Here is a 15,914-nt window from a genome sequence, read left to right as displayed (position 1 = left end):
AGATGGTAGCTTCTCCCCAAAACTACCCTTTCTAACCCTACTCAGCTCCTTACAGTACTATCCTCCAGCTTCAAGTCTGTTCACTTGACTTTGATTTTGCATAACAGAGAAGAGCCCAGGAGCTGACCTAGCAAGCAGAAATTCTTCTCCCACTATTATCCTACTCACCAGGAGGTCTTACAGCTTACTTCTAGAAGGGAGGCAGACACCTCCTCTGGGAACACTTCTATGATCCCATATTTTATGCCCCTTCACTCATGGTGCCCAGCACTCAGTTCTGGAATTTTTGTCTTACTGACTGTCTCAACCACCAGACTGTGTACTCTCTGAGGATAGAGACCTTGCCTTCCCTTTTTTCAACCCTGAATGTAACCCAGAATTTTTGGCACAAACTCTACAAAAGAAACCATCATACATCTGACCTAGAAAGTTCCTTGGTATAATTATTTTCTAATGCTAATGCAGGAGTGGGAAGTGGACAGTGAAAGGAAGAGATTTGAGGGGAAGAGAATCAACATGTATTGACACTTACTAGAAGCCAGACACAGGGCCAAGCATTTACATCATTATATTCTTAAATTCTGACAACCTCTCCAAAAGCCAGGTAGTAGTATACCCATTTCATAGGTAAAGAAACTGAGGCTCCCAGAGATCAAGTAGTTTAAGATCACATCATTACATCTCAGCTATTGCAAATCTTAGATTCAGTCTGACTCCAAAAATCTGTGTCCTTTCCAGATACTGTGAGAACATGATTTGATTCTCATTTATAACTTCATGGCTTATTTAACAAATAAATGGGATGAACAGTTCATTCTCATTGGGAAATTAGGTCAATTAATGTATTTCCTCTGACCCATTTTCAGGCCCCAATTCTCATATTTCCAGCTTCTCAATGCTTACTTATCACCTCTACATTATCAAGAGAATATGCTAATGTATCTCTACAAAGTTGGACATGTATATGTCAATGTGTGTCACTGTGTACGTATATATTACTGGGTTTGTAGGACCTGTTGCTCATTGCCCAAAGGCTGTGAGGGATGCCTTAAATCTACTTCCTTCCCTCCCTTTCCTTTCTAAAGCTACTTAGGTACTCTGGGCCTGTTCCCATATAAGGTCTTGTCTGAGGAAATTGTACAGTATTGTTACTGCCCCTCCCCCCCAACCTCTTTTTGAGCATTTTTAGAACTGGTGGTTTCCCCCAGCTGTCAGCTGGTTCCTCTTGCTGCCAATGAGTTTGGCTTCCCCCCAGCAATAGTCAATGGAGAAGGTGTTCAATTTGTTCAGAAACATCCTTTAAGCCAACAAAATGTTAATACATTAAATTCCACTTTCTTCCCCCTTCCTCCCCCACACAACCTGACCAATGAGGTGCTGGTTTTGTCACTTACTGTCAATCTGATATTTTAGAAAACAAAATACTTTAATACTATATAGAGATTAAAGAAGTGGGGCTAGAGATGGAGTAGAAGTGTAAACGAGTAGCTCATTCCACAGCTCCCCCAGAAATGCTGGCTCTCCCACCCCTACCACAAAAATAGTGGTTGGATAAATGCCCAGATTTCCTCTGCTCTGACCACAGAAGCAGAGAATCTAGGGGACAGAAAGAACTTAAAGAAATTGGCCCAACTCACAGTTTTTGCTTCAGTCTCCTCCCCCACCTCAAACACACAGGCACATTTGCCGTCACATGAAATGGTGGTCTGTCTCTGCTTGAACTTCTCCAGGGACTTGGCTCTTGCTCTCTTGACAGTCACTGGCTTTTCTTTCTCCAGTTCTCTCTTATTCCCTTAAGGACCAGATACTTGGACTGTCTCGGTGCCTTCTTCCTTCCTGTTATTCCTGTTTCTGCTTCTGCTTATACACCTCAGCTCAGGGCCATGAAGGCAGTAAGTAGACAGACTGGGGAGACAGAGCTCATCTTGGCTTTTCCAGGGATGTATGCACTCCCCACATCCATAGCAAGAACTTGTTGGACCCCTGACATCAGGATATTAGGCAGTCTATAGCCTGGGTCTGGGAAGGGTTGTATGGGTCAGAACATTCCAGAAAGGGGTTAGGCCTCACTTGGGATTTAGGACCAGGATGCCCATCACCTCTCTTTGAGGCGCTGTCTCTCTCTTGTCTCCTCTTTCACTGTGAACCACCACTCATCCACCCTAATCACACAAGTGGCCTCTAGGAAAATCTTATTCATGGCAGTCAGAACCCTACTCAGTGAGTAAAGGGCTTTCCCTTAAGATATATGTGTAGAAGTGATTTACAAAGTGTGAATTACCCTGAGCACTAAAGAAACATAAGAAGGGCTATCATGATTACCTGTTCCTCAAGGCCCAGCCCAAGACTCAGTCTCCTTAACCCTCATAGTCCATTAAGCCCAGGGTTTGGTCTCTACACAGTTCAATTTACCCTCATCATACAGTTCTTTGTACTGTCCATTCTTTTTTTTTTTTTGTTAAATCATGTCTTAGTGATTTATTCTCTTAAGTCTCCATCAGCAGGTGGAATGGAACACCCCTCCCACCCTGACACCTTGGGTAACCATGGCATCATACTCCTTCACTGCCTGCTCTGTCTGGAGGACCCTCACATCAATGCCTTTTTTCTTGAGGTACCCCACAGTTGTTGGGGGTAACTTCAAGGCCTCACTCATCCCTCGGCCAATCACAAGGGTCTGCACACCCTTCTCAACAACTTCCTCCACATCTGCAGGCTGCATAACAGGAGAATGCTCAGTTCCTGTTTCCCTCCAGCCTCGAACCCGACTTCCCCCTGACCACACTTTGCAGTCCTTATAGACTTTAGTAGAGCCTTGTACTTTCATTTGCCCCCCATGAGAGGGAAACAATTTCAGGGGAAGTCATAAGGAACTTAACTCCAACGCCCTCTCTCCGAGGAGCTGCAAACTCAAATGTCCTGTATTGTCCATTCTTTATCTTTGGGTACAAAACCTTCGCCCAGATTGCAGTGAGCATCTTTAGTCATATATTGTTTGTGTTTGTAGCCTCACATCTACTCAGCACAGAGCTCTGCATACTGTACCATGAGCTCATAGTATTAAGGTCTGTAACTGTGTTACTGAGGGCCCAATTTTGTTAATTAGATGAAACAGGTGAAGATCACTCTGGCCTTGTGCCACTCTCCTGTTTCTTCCTCCTCTAGCCTGGCTGGTAGGAAGACAGGAGGAAGGGCCAGGGCCCCAGCACAGCAGTGGGGGCCATGCAGACTGAAGAGAAGAGGCTAAGCAGAGTAGGGGGTGGCCCCGTTCCCAGTGCTGCCAAGAGAGTAAGTGCCATGCTGGGTGGTATAAAGTCACAGAACTGTGTAGGACACTGCCTGGTATAGAACTTCATCAGCAAAGCCCAGCCCCAGTGAGCATAGTGCACACAATCACTACATTCTCCATAGCCTGTCTTAACCTCCTAGCCCCAGCACCAGAGCCCAAGCAATGTTTGGCAGCCCAGCTAAGAGCTACGACAGCAGAGTGGAGCACTTCTAGTTCTCCCATGTCCCCTCTTCCATTCCCACTTCAAAGTCTTCTTTACCTATAGATCCTCCCTCACCTTCACATTTAGCCCTTCCCAATTCCTAGCAGTCCTGCTACTGCCACTCAGGACTACAGATTCTTGCAGGAATCACCTGCCACCCTTGTCCAACACTGTTCCCTCCATGACACACACAGGACTGCCCAAGTTCTTTATTAAGGAAATTCACCTGCTCAGAAGGAAAAGTAGAGCTGTTTCTAGCACTTTCTGCCCTTCAGGTGTTTTGCCACCACTGCACAGCTGGCTCCCCCTCATCTCAATTCCTTCTCCATGCCTTTTTTTTCCGCCCCTACTCCTCTTATTAAATTCCATTCTAACCTTGCATCTTCAAAGAAGTCTGCTGGGTTTACACTGTTTGATTCTGGGGACCCTGAGCCAGACACTCAGTAGTTAGGAGGGTAACCTCTCACTCGGATACAGCCTCCACTATTTTGAAAATACTGTAACACTTGTTGAGAACAACCCTGTGGGAACAGGACCTATTTTTAGCCCCCTTGCACATATGGACAACCTAAGACTCAGCATCCGTGACTTACCCAACACTACCAGCTAATAAGACGCTGAACCCCAACTCAGATTCAGACTCATTGGCTCCCCCTCCAGTGCTCTTTTTGTGACAGCTCCCTACCACCAAATCCCCTCAACTAGAACTTTCATTACTAAGCACTTGTTTGTATTAAAGTCGTTGTTGTTGTTATCTTTGCACCTTCATGTTCTTATAAATTGTGCTTGTAGCCAAGTGTTTACTACACCTCCATCTCCGTGTGGTTGGGAGCCTCCAGAGATCAGGGACAGAATCGTCCTTTCTCTGACAGTCCCTCGGAATCCAGGCTAGGGTTCTCCCAACCAAAGGAACTGAGCCTGGGGGTAAGGGCAGGCACCAGTGACACAGGTCTCTGCCACCTCCAAATGCACTGCAGACGCCATGGACGGTGGAGGTGGACAGTAGGGTGGTGATAATAACTGACAGCAGCTGCCATTTGTTGAGCACTTGCCAAGTGCGAGGCATTATGCTAGTTCTTTATTTACATTATTTAATCCTTACAAGGGAGGTATTATTATTGTCAAATGAGGAAACTAATGTTCAGAGATGTGGAGTCAGGGTGCAACCCACATTTGTCTGACTCCAAAAGGAGCATATAAATAGTAGAATTCAATTTATATTTTAAAAATATGATAATCCCTTACTCCCTGAAAATATTCCTTTCCCAGAAAATAAAATTCAGAGAGAGGAAAGCTGGGCAGGATGAACCTCACGCACACACGCACACACACACACACACACACACACGCACACATTTTCTCACACACATACACATACACAGATCACTTGCACCTATCAGTACCACCCTGGATTTCCTAGCTGGGGTGAGGGCCATGAGGGCAGGCAGTCAGTTTCCCCAGGACCCTAGCCCTCATCCCCTTCCCTGGTGCTAAATAAAAGTGAATAAATACTAAATAAATACAATTGGGGCCCACCCTGCCTTCCCCCTCCCTCCTGTGACCAGCAGGGCAGAGGGGGCAGTTTAGATAGGGGACTGTCTCCCAGCCCCTTCCACCTATCACTGCCGTCCAGGGCAGGAAACCAGGGCAGGGCCAGCCTGCGCGTCAGGGCAGAGAAGGGGGCGGGGCTCACCCTCACAGCCCCTCCCCCACTGTGTCTCCGCATGAGGCAGCTGCAGAGCCTCCTCTTTTTTCCCAGCTAAGTTCGAGGCCCCGGTGCCCAGAAAGGGCAGCCGGGATGGTGAGGTTATTTCCTGCCCGCCCAGGAACGCCGCCGGAGGATCTCCAGAATTTGCGCCTTGCGGTGCAGCCAGTCCTGGGGCGTGGGCCGTGGCGTCGAAGGGGCTGGCCTGGGCACGAAGAAGCTGTACCGGAGGCGTGCGTTCTGGGGGTTGCCAGCCACCAGGACCTGCAGCGTTAAGGGCTGGGCCAGGGGCCCGTGGCCTGACAGTGTCTCCGAGTCTGCAGTGGCCCCGCTGTAGCGCAAGCTGACGGCCCCCGGCAGTACCACGTCTGTGGCGGAGGGTATCAGCGTATATTCACCATTGAGGGCATAGGAGCCATCTGGGAGCTTCAGGGCCATGTAGAGGCTCCGGAGACCAGGGGTTCCCTGCTGCCGGACCAGGATGTGGGTGGCTCCTGCTGGGATAGTGACCACATCGTTGTATCCGTACCTGTGTAGAAGGAGTAGAGGGGAACTCAGCATCTTCCTGAATCCTCTCAGCCTTTCTGAGCTGTTTGTATGATTATATGTGTGTATATGTGTGTGTAGATATAAGCTGTCCAGCCTAGATCTGAGCTACTTGCAAACGTGCCCTTCTCCCTCTTATCTCTGGGCCTTTAGACCTGCTGCCCCTTGGTGCCGGTCCAATTCGTACTCTTCCTCCAGGAGGGAAGTCACTTCCTGCAGAAGCCTTCCCTGATGCCCACAAGGGCCCTCACAGCAGCCCAGGCTGACACCTTTGAACAGGTGGGACACTGTGCTACAACTGCTTACTTATCTGTCTCCCACACTAGACTGTAGCTAAGCTCTTTGAGAGGCTAAACAGTGCTGAGTTCACCTCTGTAACCCAGGGCCCAGAATAATGTCCAGGAAGATGAGAGGAGGAAACAGTGGATGAACCTGAATTTTCTGAAGGAGCCAGACTGCTTGCTGCAGCTAGAACCATCCCCACCGCACACCATACATCTGTCAAACTTCTTTTTGGAGCCAATAATGTGGTCACAGCCGGCATGGATGCAGCGGCCCTGGACACAGACCGAGGAGCTGTCTGGGGAACAGGGGGTCCCATCTACGACCTGAGGAAGAGAGAAGGAGTGATGCAAAGGGTCTTCTTGAGTCAAAAGGGGTTGGTAAGCCAAACAAGACCATTATCTCATCAGACAGGGGAAGTGGATGGACTGTGGAGGGAACCCTAGCCACTGTAAGGGATGATAATCATAATGATAATAGTAAAAGCCACCATTTTCAGAGCACTCAGTATGAATTAGGCACTGTGCTAAATGCTATCTAAACCTCAAAACCACTATTTGAGGTTTGTAGAGATGGAACCCTGAGGTTTAGAAAGATTAGGAGCTTGCCCAAAGGTACACAGCTGGCAAGTGGAGAAGCCAACACGCCAATTGCAGGTCTGAGTTCCAACACCAAGCCCTAAACTTTGGTGGTACCATCCTGGCTGGACGCTAGAGGGCAGCCAACCTATAGGCATTCTTCCCAGGATGGGGGTGAAGGCTGCAAAACTGCTAGGCTTGTTCCTTCTTCAGCCTCAACCTACGGCCCTATCACAGAGAGGGAGTGCAGGGACATCACTGTCTCCAAGAGGCCTGTTCAGTGAGGGACTGGCCAACCATAAGCTCATTGAGGCTACCACTGTAATTTGACAGAGGAGCCCATGGAAAGAGGGTCAAAGACTTGCCCAAAAGGCCACACAATTCCATTCTCATGAATGGAGCACTGGAAGATGGGGAGACAGAGAAAAAGAAACCAAGGGAAATGGGACAGCTAGAGCTGCCAAACTGGCAACTTATCTGGAGTCTAGGGCTTGTTTTCCAAATACCCATGGACAAAGAAGTCTGAGTGGGCCCCTAGGCTGGCTGGGCGTGGCTGTGGGAATGCCAGCAATGCTGCTGTTTTGGATCTTTACAATCAAAAAGTAGAGGGCTTGTTGGGCAGTGTGTGAGCACAGACAGGATCTGGGGGCCCTTACCCGTGGCTCTAGCACATAGTAGTAGCCCAGTGCCTGGGCCTGGCAGGTGAGTTTGCACTGGTCCCGGGGGGCCACACCCGTGTAGCGAGGGACCCAGTCCATGGGCCCTGGGAAGTTCTTGAAGAGGTCAGTGCGGTGGTTGTAGGCAGCACACTGCTCTTCACGGAAGGTCAATGCTGTAGGGTTAAAATGGACAGTCAGAGCCCCTCTCTCTTTCCACTGCCCTCTCCAGCCCCTCCATCTAGCCTCTCAGACCCCTGGACAGCATGGCACCTCTCTTCCCCACAGACTGCCAGGAAAGGTTCCTGAAGGGTAAAGTCACTACCCTCAACAGCAGGGACAGTCAACACCTCCTTGGTCCTTGAACTCAAGGGACAATTCTTTGTTCTACCAATCCCTCCCAAGGGCTCTCATCCCTCCCTCTCCTCACCTGAGCCAGTTGGGCAGTCCTGGGTATTGCAGGAACGGAAGCGGGTACGGCGGCCCTCACAGTACTTGCCACCATTCCGGGGGATGGGCCGCGTGCAGTCCCGGGAAGAGAACTGGACACCACCCCCACAGGTCCGAGAGCAGTCACCCCACGATCCCCAGGGACCCCAGCCACCAGCCTGTGGGATCTACAGAAAGACAGAATGGAAAAGTGGGATAAATACTCTCTCGGCTTGGGGCCAGTCCCCACTCCCTGAGGCCCTCTGCCCCACTCTTGCCCTGGGATCTCACATTGAAGTCCTGGAGCTGGTCCATGTGGAGGCAGCGGCCACCCATACAGGCCTGTGAAGGCCCACAGGGGGTACCATCAGCCCAGGGTGAATGCTTGGTCTGGCACATGGCATGGCCATTGAGATGGCCAGAGCACCAGAGGGCAACACAGGGCGGCAGCAGCTGCGGACAATGGCGTGAGTCAGGCCCGAAGGTCAGCTGGCACTGGCGGTCAGCATCATAGTCCTTGCCAGGGAAAGTCACAGGCAGATGTAGGGGAGCCTCTGGCTTGTCTAAGAGACAGTGCCCTGGGAAGAAGCAAGGGGTATAAAGTCAGCAATTGGCTGAAGGGGTGCCAGCTGATTGCCAGCTGAAACCTTGGGCTCCCTGGGGCTTGATGAATCCTAAAATCCCAGTCCTAGAGCTGGAAGAAGCTTTAAATAGCAGCTACAGTTTAGTGGATGCTTATTATGTGATTGTGTTGGCTAAATGCTTGACCAACAGCATCTCATTTAATCATGGCCAACATCTATGAGGTAATTATGGTTGTTATTATTATTACGCCTGTTTTACAGATCAGCTACACAGAGGTAAAGTCACTTACTCACAGCCACACATCTACACACATCTAAAGAACAGGATCAGGATAAGAACTCAAAGCATTGAGTCTTCCTACATATTCTAACTAACAACAGAATTCTTGAGTCTGCTTCTCACCAACATCCCTGCTCAGTAGTAGTCATCCTGCCAGGCTTGCACACCTTGAGTGACAAGGCAGTCACCGCCTTTACAGCTAGCCCATTCTACTGTTGGACAGTTCTGGCTCTCAGAAGGTCAGTTCTAAATCTATTGAGCCAAAACTTGCTTCCCTTAGCAGTCCTATTGGTTCAGAGAGCGAGTGGGGACCACACAAAGACAGCAGCATTTCTCACCCCATCCCACACTGCAGAGGAAGCACATTTGAGGGAGTCAATTTTGAGGGAGTCCATGTGGAATGTGGCAGAGGAGAGGGTACAGAGAGGGCCAGGAACTGAGTCCTGCACAGGGAAAGGGGAGTGCTGTCTGCTTACCGTAGCCATTGTCCAGGAAGTCGGTGATGAAGCGAGCACTGCAGGGGGACCAGGGCTCCTCGGGATCCACGTGAGCCATCACAGGAGCCATGACATGGCGAGAGGTGCTCCCAGGTCCATTCAGACCCACACATTGCTTTGAGTTGTCATGGAGCATGCTGAAGACATGGCCTGTGAAACCAGAGACCCTGTTAGAGTCCAAGGGTCTCATCCCTGTGCCCTCAGGGGGCTGCAGGCCCATCATAAACCTGATTGCAGCTTTGGATGATCAGATCCCACCCTGCCCGAAATCCTCTTCTGATCCTCTGAGGGCTTCTCAATATCTAGCCCTCATTACTCTGTCTCCCCTTCTCCCATCATACCCTCAGCACCTCTCCCTACCCACTTTTTCTTATAGCCAGCATCCCAGCCCTGACACCACCCACTCCATCACTGACTCTTGTGAATAATCTCTCTCTCAATTCTGCACCACTCCTCCCACAAACACACACACAGAGTTCACAGTAGCTTTCTACACACCATCTCATTTAATAGAAAAATCTAAATGTTTGTCTATACCCAGAGTGAAGAAGGATAATGGCCCCAGACCTAGAGCTGGGGAGGAGGAAGAAACATTTTGTGACTCCCATTTGCACCCTGGTGAGCTCACTGTCTCCTCACCTCACCCTGTGATACCTCTCTCACCCATTACAGGTGGCCCATGACCACACCCCTAACGTACCCAGTTCATGAGCAGCAGTGAAGGCTGATTGGAGCCCATCATCCTCCACAATAGCACAGCTCCGAGCCGGGTCACACACAGTGCCCACATCAGCCATGCCCAGAGTGTCACAAGTAGAGACCCCACACAGGTCCTGTGGAGAGGGATCATGGAAGATGCATGAGGAACCAAGACACCAGGGTCCACTGGGCTGAGATCCAGATTACTGGGGACCTGGGCACTGAGTACCCAGCATCGTCAGGGCCCAGAAAGCATTGATAGAGTGTCTGGAGCCAGGTACCATGCTGAACAACTCCAGAGGCACCACTTACATCACAGTTGATGCAGTGGTGCTTCTTGGAGTCATGCAGTGCATGGCCTGTGGTGCTGATTAGGGCCTCACCTGACGGGTAAACAGAATGGCTGTATCGAAGTGGTCAGGGTCCGAGTCCTCGGGGGTGTTGAGTCCTCGCTGCCAGGCACAGAAGCTGCGCAGGGTCTGGGCAGCACTGGGCCCTACTTGGGGCCCTTCCTCACCCGGCCCCAGAATCACTAGCCGAGTCACCACCAAGCTGACGGGGTTGCGGATGCTGGGGTGCTTAAAGGCCTTGGCCGCTGCTGCCATCACTGTCAGCAGGTAGCGCTTTAGACCTGCACCATGAAATGCCGCCATCTTGTCATCTGCTACCACCAGAGTCTCCACATATCTGCTCAGTGAAGCAAAGCGCTGGAGAGGAAAAAATAGGGGAAGACACTGAAATATCCCAGACCCATGGATCACTTTTCCCCTCCCTTACTTCCTGGGTCTGGAACTCAGCAGAGACAGCTGGTCCACATATATCCATCCCACGGGATTCCTGATGGGTCTTGGTTGGGCCTTCCCCTCAACCCCAAATCCCAGGGCTTTTGTGGTAACTCTGAGAAATCATCTGTTGATTCTAAGAAGGGGAGGAGATGGGGATGCCACGTCCCAGAGCTATGTGGGCCCCCCTGGTGAAAAGCAGCTGGGACTGCCTCTGGGAGGGACTGTGGGGTCCCCCAGGCCTGAGTGTGGCTGGGGCCTGCAGGACTGGGGCTAGAAGGCTGGGCTGCAACGTGTCTGCCCTGTGTGGTGGGAGGAACAATTCAGTCAGCAGCTAGGGCCAGGGCCAGATCTCAGCGTGGCGGGTGTGGAGGGAGCGTCTGGTCTGGATTAAAGCTAGTGAGGGAGGGAGGGAGGAAGGAAGGGAAGAAGGGGGAGACCAGGAGTGGGAGGGAGGAAAGGATGGAGCCTCAGGCAGCCTTGCAGTGAGTCCACAGTGTGGGAAGGGGACTGACCAGGAGGGGGTTCAGGATGCCTTTCTTCCCCTGTCCACTCCTGCCCTAGTCTGCAGTGTGCCAGGACAATTTTGAAGGCAGCATCCGAATCCAGAGGCCAATTCCCTGGGCCTCAAACCTCACTCCTCTAACTAGTGATGGGAGTGAAAATCAAATTTGGGGCACAGAAAACAGTCAAGGCCAAAGGGCTGTTAGGAGGGCTTCATTGTTGGGGACTGTGTCAGTAGGATGCCATGGCCAGCAGGGGTGGGGAGGGGATAGGGAGTGGAGTGGTCATTCCCAGCACAGAGTCTCTGACCCACCTCTGGGAAGCCCCCTGGGACCAGCAGTCTGGCTAGGAGAAGGGTTGGGGCAGGGAGAAGCCAGAACCTTCCAGGAAAGGAGCTAGTGGAAAGAGAAAAAAGCAGGCAGAAGGGAGGGAAGAAGCAGAATAGCCAGAAGTAAAGTGGGTGGAGAGAAGGTGAATAGAGGTCAGTAGGACAGACATGGCAGGAGGACACTGCAGGACACAGATTCCAGGGCTGCCTACCTTGGCTCTTCGGGGGCTGGGGCTGGGATTCCCGGGAGGAGCCTTGACGTTGCACATGGGGCCCTGGTCGCTGGCAGGACTCTTCCGGCGTAGAATGTGAGCCCCAGGCCCCCCGGCAGAGTTAGGGGTGCCTCCCTCCAGGGGCTGGATGTGGAGTTCGGTACCTCGATACTGCAGCACCCCTAACAGAGCTCCCCCATCCCAGTGCAGAGATGCCACCGACTCCGGATCTCCGTTGATGGTTCCAGTGAGGTAGGTGCCGGGCTCTGCCCCGCCCAGCAGCTCAGACGCCTGGCCCAGGTACTGTACCGTCAGCCCCTCAACCTGCACGCCTGGGTCCTGCTCCAGCTCTAGTAGCAGCGTCTCCCCAAAGGCTGGCAAGCGGTACAAAAGCCTGGCAGGGGCGCCCAGGCCAGGCAGGATGCTGCCGTTGAGTTTCTCTGGAAACACGATCTCCTCCTCCCGGGGGAGGGGGCTGGCCGGCCGGGCTGAGGGCAGGAGGGAGGCCAGCAGCAGCAGAAGCAGCAGCACCAGCTCTGAGAAGGGCACAGTGGGGAGCAGCAGGCGGGGTTGGATTCCCCACAGCCAGCACCCCGCCAAGCCCCTCCCGGGATGCGAGTCCGTCCGGGACATGGCACTGGTGCTGCAGCTGGGACGGACTGAGGCCGTCTGGGCACCAAGTCCTCCCTGCCCTGGCTTTGGAAAGCTCCTCTCTGTAGCCTGGGGGCTCGGACTCATGCCAGGGTCAGAGGCAGAGTTTTCAGAGGGGCTGGGGACCTTCCGAGGAGATGGAGAAAACTTGGCTCTTAGGCTTAGGAGAGGTGCCTAGTTGTCTGGCTCCTCCAAACTCTCCTCCCACAGTCCCTTTCCTGGATCTTTGTCTCTCCTTGCCCGTGTCTTCTGCAGCTTCTCTCCCCTTTCCCTCTGCACTTTCTCAGACTCTGTCTGCCTTTGCTCTGTGCCTGCCCTCTCTCTGCCTCCTTCTGCCGCCAAGCCTTTGTCTCTGTCTCTCTCCTCTCTCTCCTGTGTCTGTGTGTCTGTGGGTCTCCCTGTGGGTTCTTCCCAGCCTCTGTCCGCGCCAGCTCTTTTAATCGTATCGAGCTGCTATGATTGGCTGAGCTATAAGCCATTCAGCCAGGAGCTTTGTTGGTAGGACTCAAATGAGTGTCTCATTGCTTCCCAAACTCCTAATTTTTGTTTTCCTTTGAAAAAAAAATGGGACTTGCCCAGGGGAGGGGAATCTCTAGCAGCCGGATGGATCACAGGCACTGGGCCAGCTGATGACATAGCCTTTTCCCAAACTCTACTGTCGGCTCTCAGCTGTCTCTTTCCCTTTTTGGTGGGACAGAGCCCCAGGAGGGGTAGGAAGTCAGGGAAAGGGCCCAACCAATACGCACAGAAAGGACCATGGTCCCAGGAGAATTCTCGCTCTCACTATCTAACCTGGCACGGCCTCCTTTTTCTCAGGGATCCCTCTGCTGCCCTCTGCCCTTAGAGGCTGGTTTCCAGGGCTGAGGGAACTGAATGAGCTGCTAGGGAAAGAGGGTGGGGAACAGGTAAGGAAGCATCCAGGAAGGCAGAACAAAGAAAGGAGGTGGTTTGACATGGCTCAGGATGGGACCAAGAAGCTGGAGAGAGTACAGGAGGCAGGGAGAGGGGGCAGGCAAGAAGACAGTGACCAGGGAATGTACTGCCCAAAGGTAGGATGAGTCTGGTTAGAATGGGCACATGGAGCGGGCAGAGGACAAGGCAGGAGGGGTTAATAACTTTTCCTTTTATAGAAGGAAGATCCAGAGTGGTACATCCTCTTCCCTAATGTCTCTTCTCTCCCTCTGGCTCCCCCTTCCTGAGTTACCACTCCCCACCCCCTCCAAAGCCCAAACAGCCATTAAGCCTCCATTCCCTCCAAGGTTCCCCCTTCCCACTTCCTGACTCCCCATTTCTCTGGCCCAGCTCCCAGTAGCTTCCCCCAGGCTTTTGGCCCTGCTCCTACCCACTCCCAACTGCCCTGAACCCTCTTCCAGCCTCAAGTCAGCCAGTCCCCAGCACAGGAATGATTTTCTCCCTCTCAGGAACCCAGATGCACCCTGTGTCAATACAAAGGAGGGAATCCCCACCTGGTTCCCTTTTTTGGCCCCACCTTGTCCCAGCAAGAACCCTACAGTTCCTGGAATGTCTAGTAATCTTTTATTTCTCATTCCCCAGGGGACAGGGAGAGGGTGGATGCAGCATTGTGTTCACAGAAAAATCAGGGTACTGAGAGAAAAAGAAACCCAGTGCCTGGGATGGGGAGAGTGCTTGGGAAGGAAGAGGTGGTGTTAGGGAAAGGAAGCAAAATGATTCCCTTGGTTCTGGACTGGAGAGAACTCAGCAAAGTCTTAGGGGTGGACTCTCAAGGCAAGGAAGTAAAGGGTTCAGAAGTAGGGGCAATTTCTGCTCACCCCATGCTATGGCCACTCCTTTCCCCAGGATATCCCCAGGAAGGAGAGTACAGTCAGCACTTTCCTTTCCCGGAGGCAGACCACCTGCCCCTGCCCCCATTCTATTCACTCTCTGCCTTGTCACCTCCTGTGCTCCACATCACATCCGCCATTGTACTTCCTTTCCCACTCCCTTCCTGCTCAGGTCACTAATACCTGCCTTGGTGTCCATCACTTCCTGTATCACCCACCCCCTTCTGACTGCTAGGCCCACCTCTTGACCACCACATGCCCTGACCCTAGTCCTAAGTGGAGGGGGTTGGGGCTGCAGGAGTCAGACAAAGGATGGGAGACCAGAAGGGGCAGGGGCAAGAGGAGCTATCACCAGAGGACTCTTATTGCCCCTTTCCACCCCCCTAACTGAGATGAGGACAAAGGGGGTGACTAAGCAGTGACAGACAAAGGGCCTTAGAGTCCCAACAGCAGTGTGTGTGGGGGGTGTTGGCAGCAAGGAGAAGGCACAAAAGATTCAGTGTCCTAGACAGCCCCCAGGATCCCTCACCCTAGTTGCAGCTCAAGTTGCCCCCTGGGCCAAGCAGCTCAGAGTCTGTCCTGACTTCTTCCAGGATGGATTAGGGCAAATAAATGCAGTTCTCCTCATTTGTCCTCCCTCGCTATCACTGTATTCACTGCGTTCCAACTATAGAGGGAGAGAAGGTCCAGGAAGAGGTTGGGGAATGAGGAGGGCAGGGGGGCAGGCCCTCTGTCTGGCTCTGTGGGGACTGCCCAGCCTACCCAGGTCCCAGTCAGTTCCCGCAGCCAGGGATATGGCCCCACCCTTTGGTACAGTTCCCATTAGGTCAACTCCCAGGCTAGAAGTCTGGCTTTGCTCTCTTTCTTTGCAGCTAAGAATTCTGTCTCTGCCACTCTCCTGGTCTGTCTGCTCCACCCTGCCACAGGAACCCTGTCTAGGGGAGATCTGGGGAAGGCCTCTTTCCAGGCCCCAAGTGGGAGGGATGTGCAAACTAAACGGGTGGCCCAGCTGGAGCTGGGCTTGGGGACAGAGGGAGAGAACAGGAACTAGCTCCAAGGCTGGAGAAGTCTTCTTTGTCTCTTTCATACAGAATTGGGATCAGACTCCTAGTGGTTCTATGCCGTTGGCGGGGACTGAGGCCAGGTCAGAAAGATATGAGGTAAAAGAGACTGACCCAGGATGGAAGTGGAGTGCAAGCCACTGCCTGGGTTTGTAATTCTATGGAAGCCTGGCAGATATCAGGGTTACCCACAAGGGATCTTCTCTCCTCAACTGGGGTGAGGTGGCTCCTACACACCCTGGCAGCCGGCCCCAATGCTAGTGGCCTTGGCGTCCTACCTTTTTTTTTTTTTTTTTTTTTTTAGTTTTGGCTGGAGCTCTTAGACCCGCCCAGCCCCATTTGGGACCCCTTTCCTAATCCATTTAGGCCATCTGGAAATTAGCTGGCTTTCCCCGCTCCAAATCTTTTGGATTGAGGGACAGGGAGGTCATTGGCAAAGTCTGGCGCTAACCGAGGAGAGCAGCGCTCAGACACAGCTGGAGAGCAGGGCTACAGCAGCGGGGCAGCACAGATCGGGCATGGGGAAGACCCCTGCGTGAGTGTTCGCCAGGCACTGGGCGGCTGAGCACTTTCTAAGGTGCGCAGGCGTCTCGGGCGAGACGGCGCTGAGGGCGTCGTTGCCCGCGGGAGGAGCAGCAGGTTTCTCCGGCTCAAGGGCTCAAGGTTGTAAGAGTCAGTCAGGAGCGGTGGGAAACACCAGCCTCCGTCACCGGTATTTAAGCGAAAGTGAAGCCGAAGGGCAGAACCCGGATGTTGTCAGGTTTGCGGTCGGCGACCCCGCCAGCTTCCAAGAGGGCAGCTGCGTTGTGCCAATAGACGAGAAGCCC

At 52.5% G+C, this 15,914-nt stretch overlaps 1 protein-coding gene and 1 pseudogene across 3 annotated transcripts; both read right to left on the bottom strand.

Moving 5' to 3' along the window:
- Positions 1 to 2,469: 2,469 nt before the first annotated feature.
- LOC116658685 lies at positions 2,470 to 4,394 on the bottom strand (annotated as a pseudogene).
- Positions 4,395 to 4,527: 133 nt separating this feature from the next.
- On the bottom strand, positions 4,528 to 12,661 carry ADAMTS4 (ADAM metallopeptidase with thrombospondin type 1 motif 4). Of its 3 annotated transcripts, none has more exons than XM_006173968.3 (9): positions 11,574 to 12,653; positions 10,131 to 10,454; positions 9,749 to 9,881; positions 9,028 to 9,198; positions 7,979 to 8,265; positions 7,689 to 7,875; positions 7,259 to 7,434; positions 6,175 to 6,350; positions 4,528 to 5,725 (listed from the first exon to the last, which is right to left on the bottom strand). In XM_006173968.3, exons 1-9 carry the CDS (start codon positions 12,309 to 12,311, stop codon positions 5,299 to 5,301), a joined length of 2,619 nt encoding a protein of 872 aa, XP_006174030.2. In that variant the 5' UTR covers positions 12,312 to 12,653; the 3' UTR covers positions 4,528 to 5,298. The 3 variants fall into 3 exon arrangements, with proteins under 3 accessions (XP_006174030.2, XP_032319764.1, XP_032319763.1); XM_032463873.1 differs by having other exon boundaries at positions 4,532 to 5,564; positions 11,574 to 12,661; XM_032463872.1 differs by lacking the exon at positions 6,175 to 6,350 and having other exon boundaries at positions 5,452 to 5,725; positions 11,574 to 12,660.
- Positions 12,662 to 15,914: the final 3,253 nt, after the last annotated feature.

Source organism: Camelus ferus, chromosome 21, assembly GCF_009834535.1.
Source record: "Camelus ferus isolate YT-003-E chromosome 21, BCGSAC_Cfer_1.0, whole genome shotgun sequence".
NCBI lineage: Eukaryota > Metazoa > Chordata > Mammalia > Artiodactyla > Camelidae > Camelus > Camelus ferus.
The sequence above is the reverse complement of the archived record's forward strand: the minus strand, read 5'-3'. Positions and strand labels throughout refer to the sequence as shown.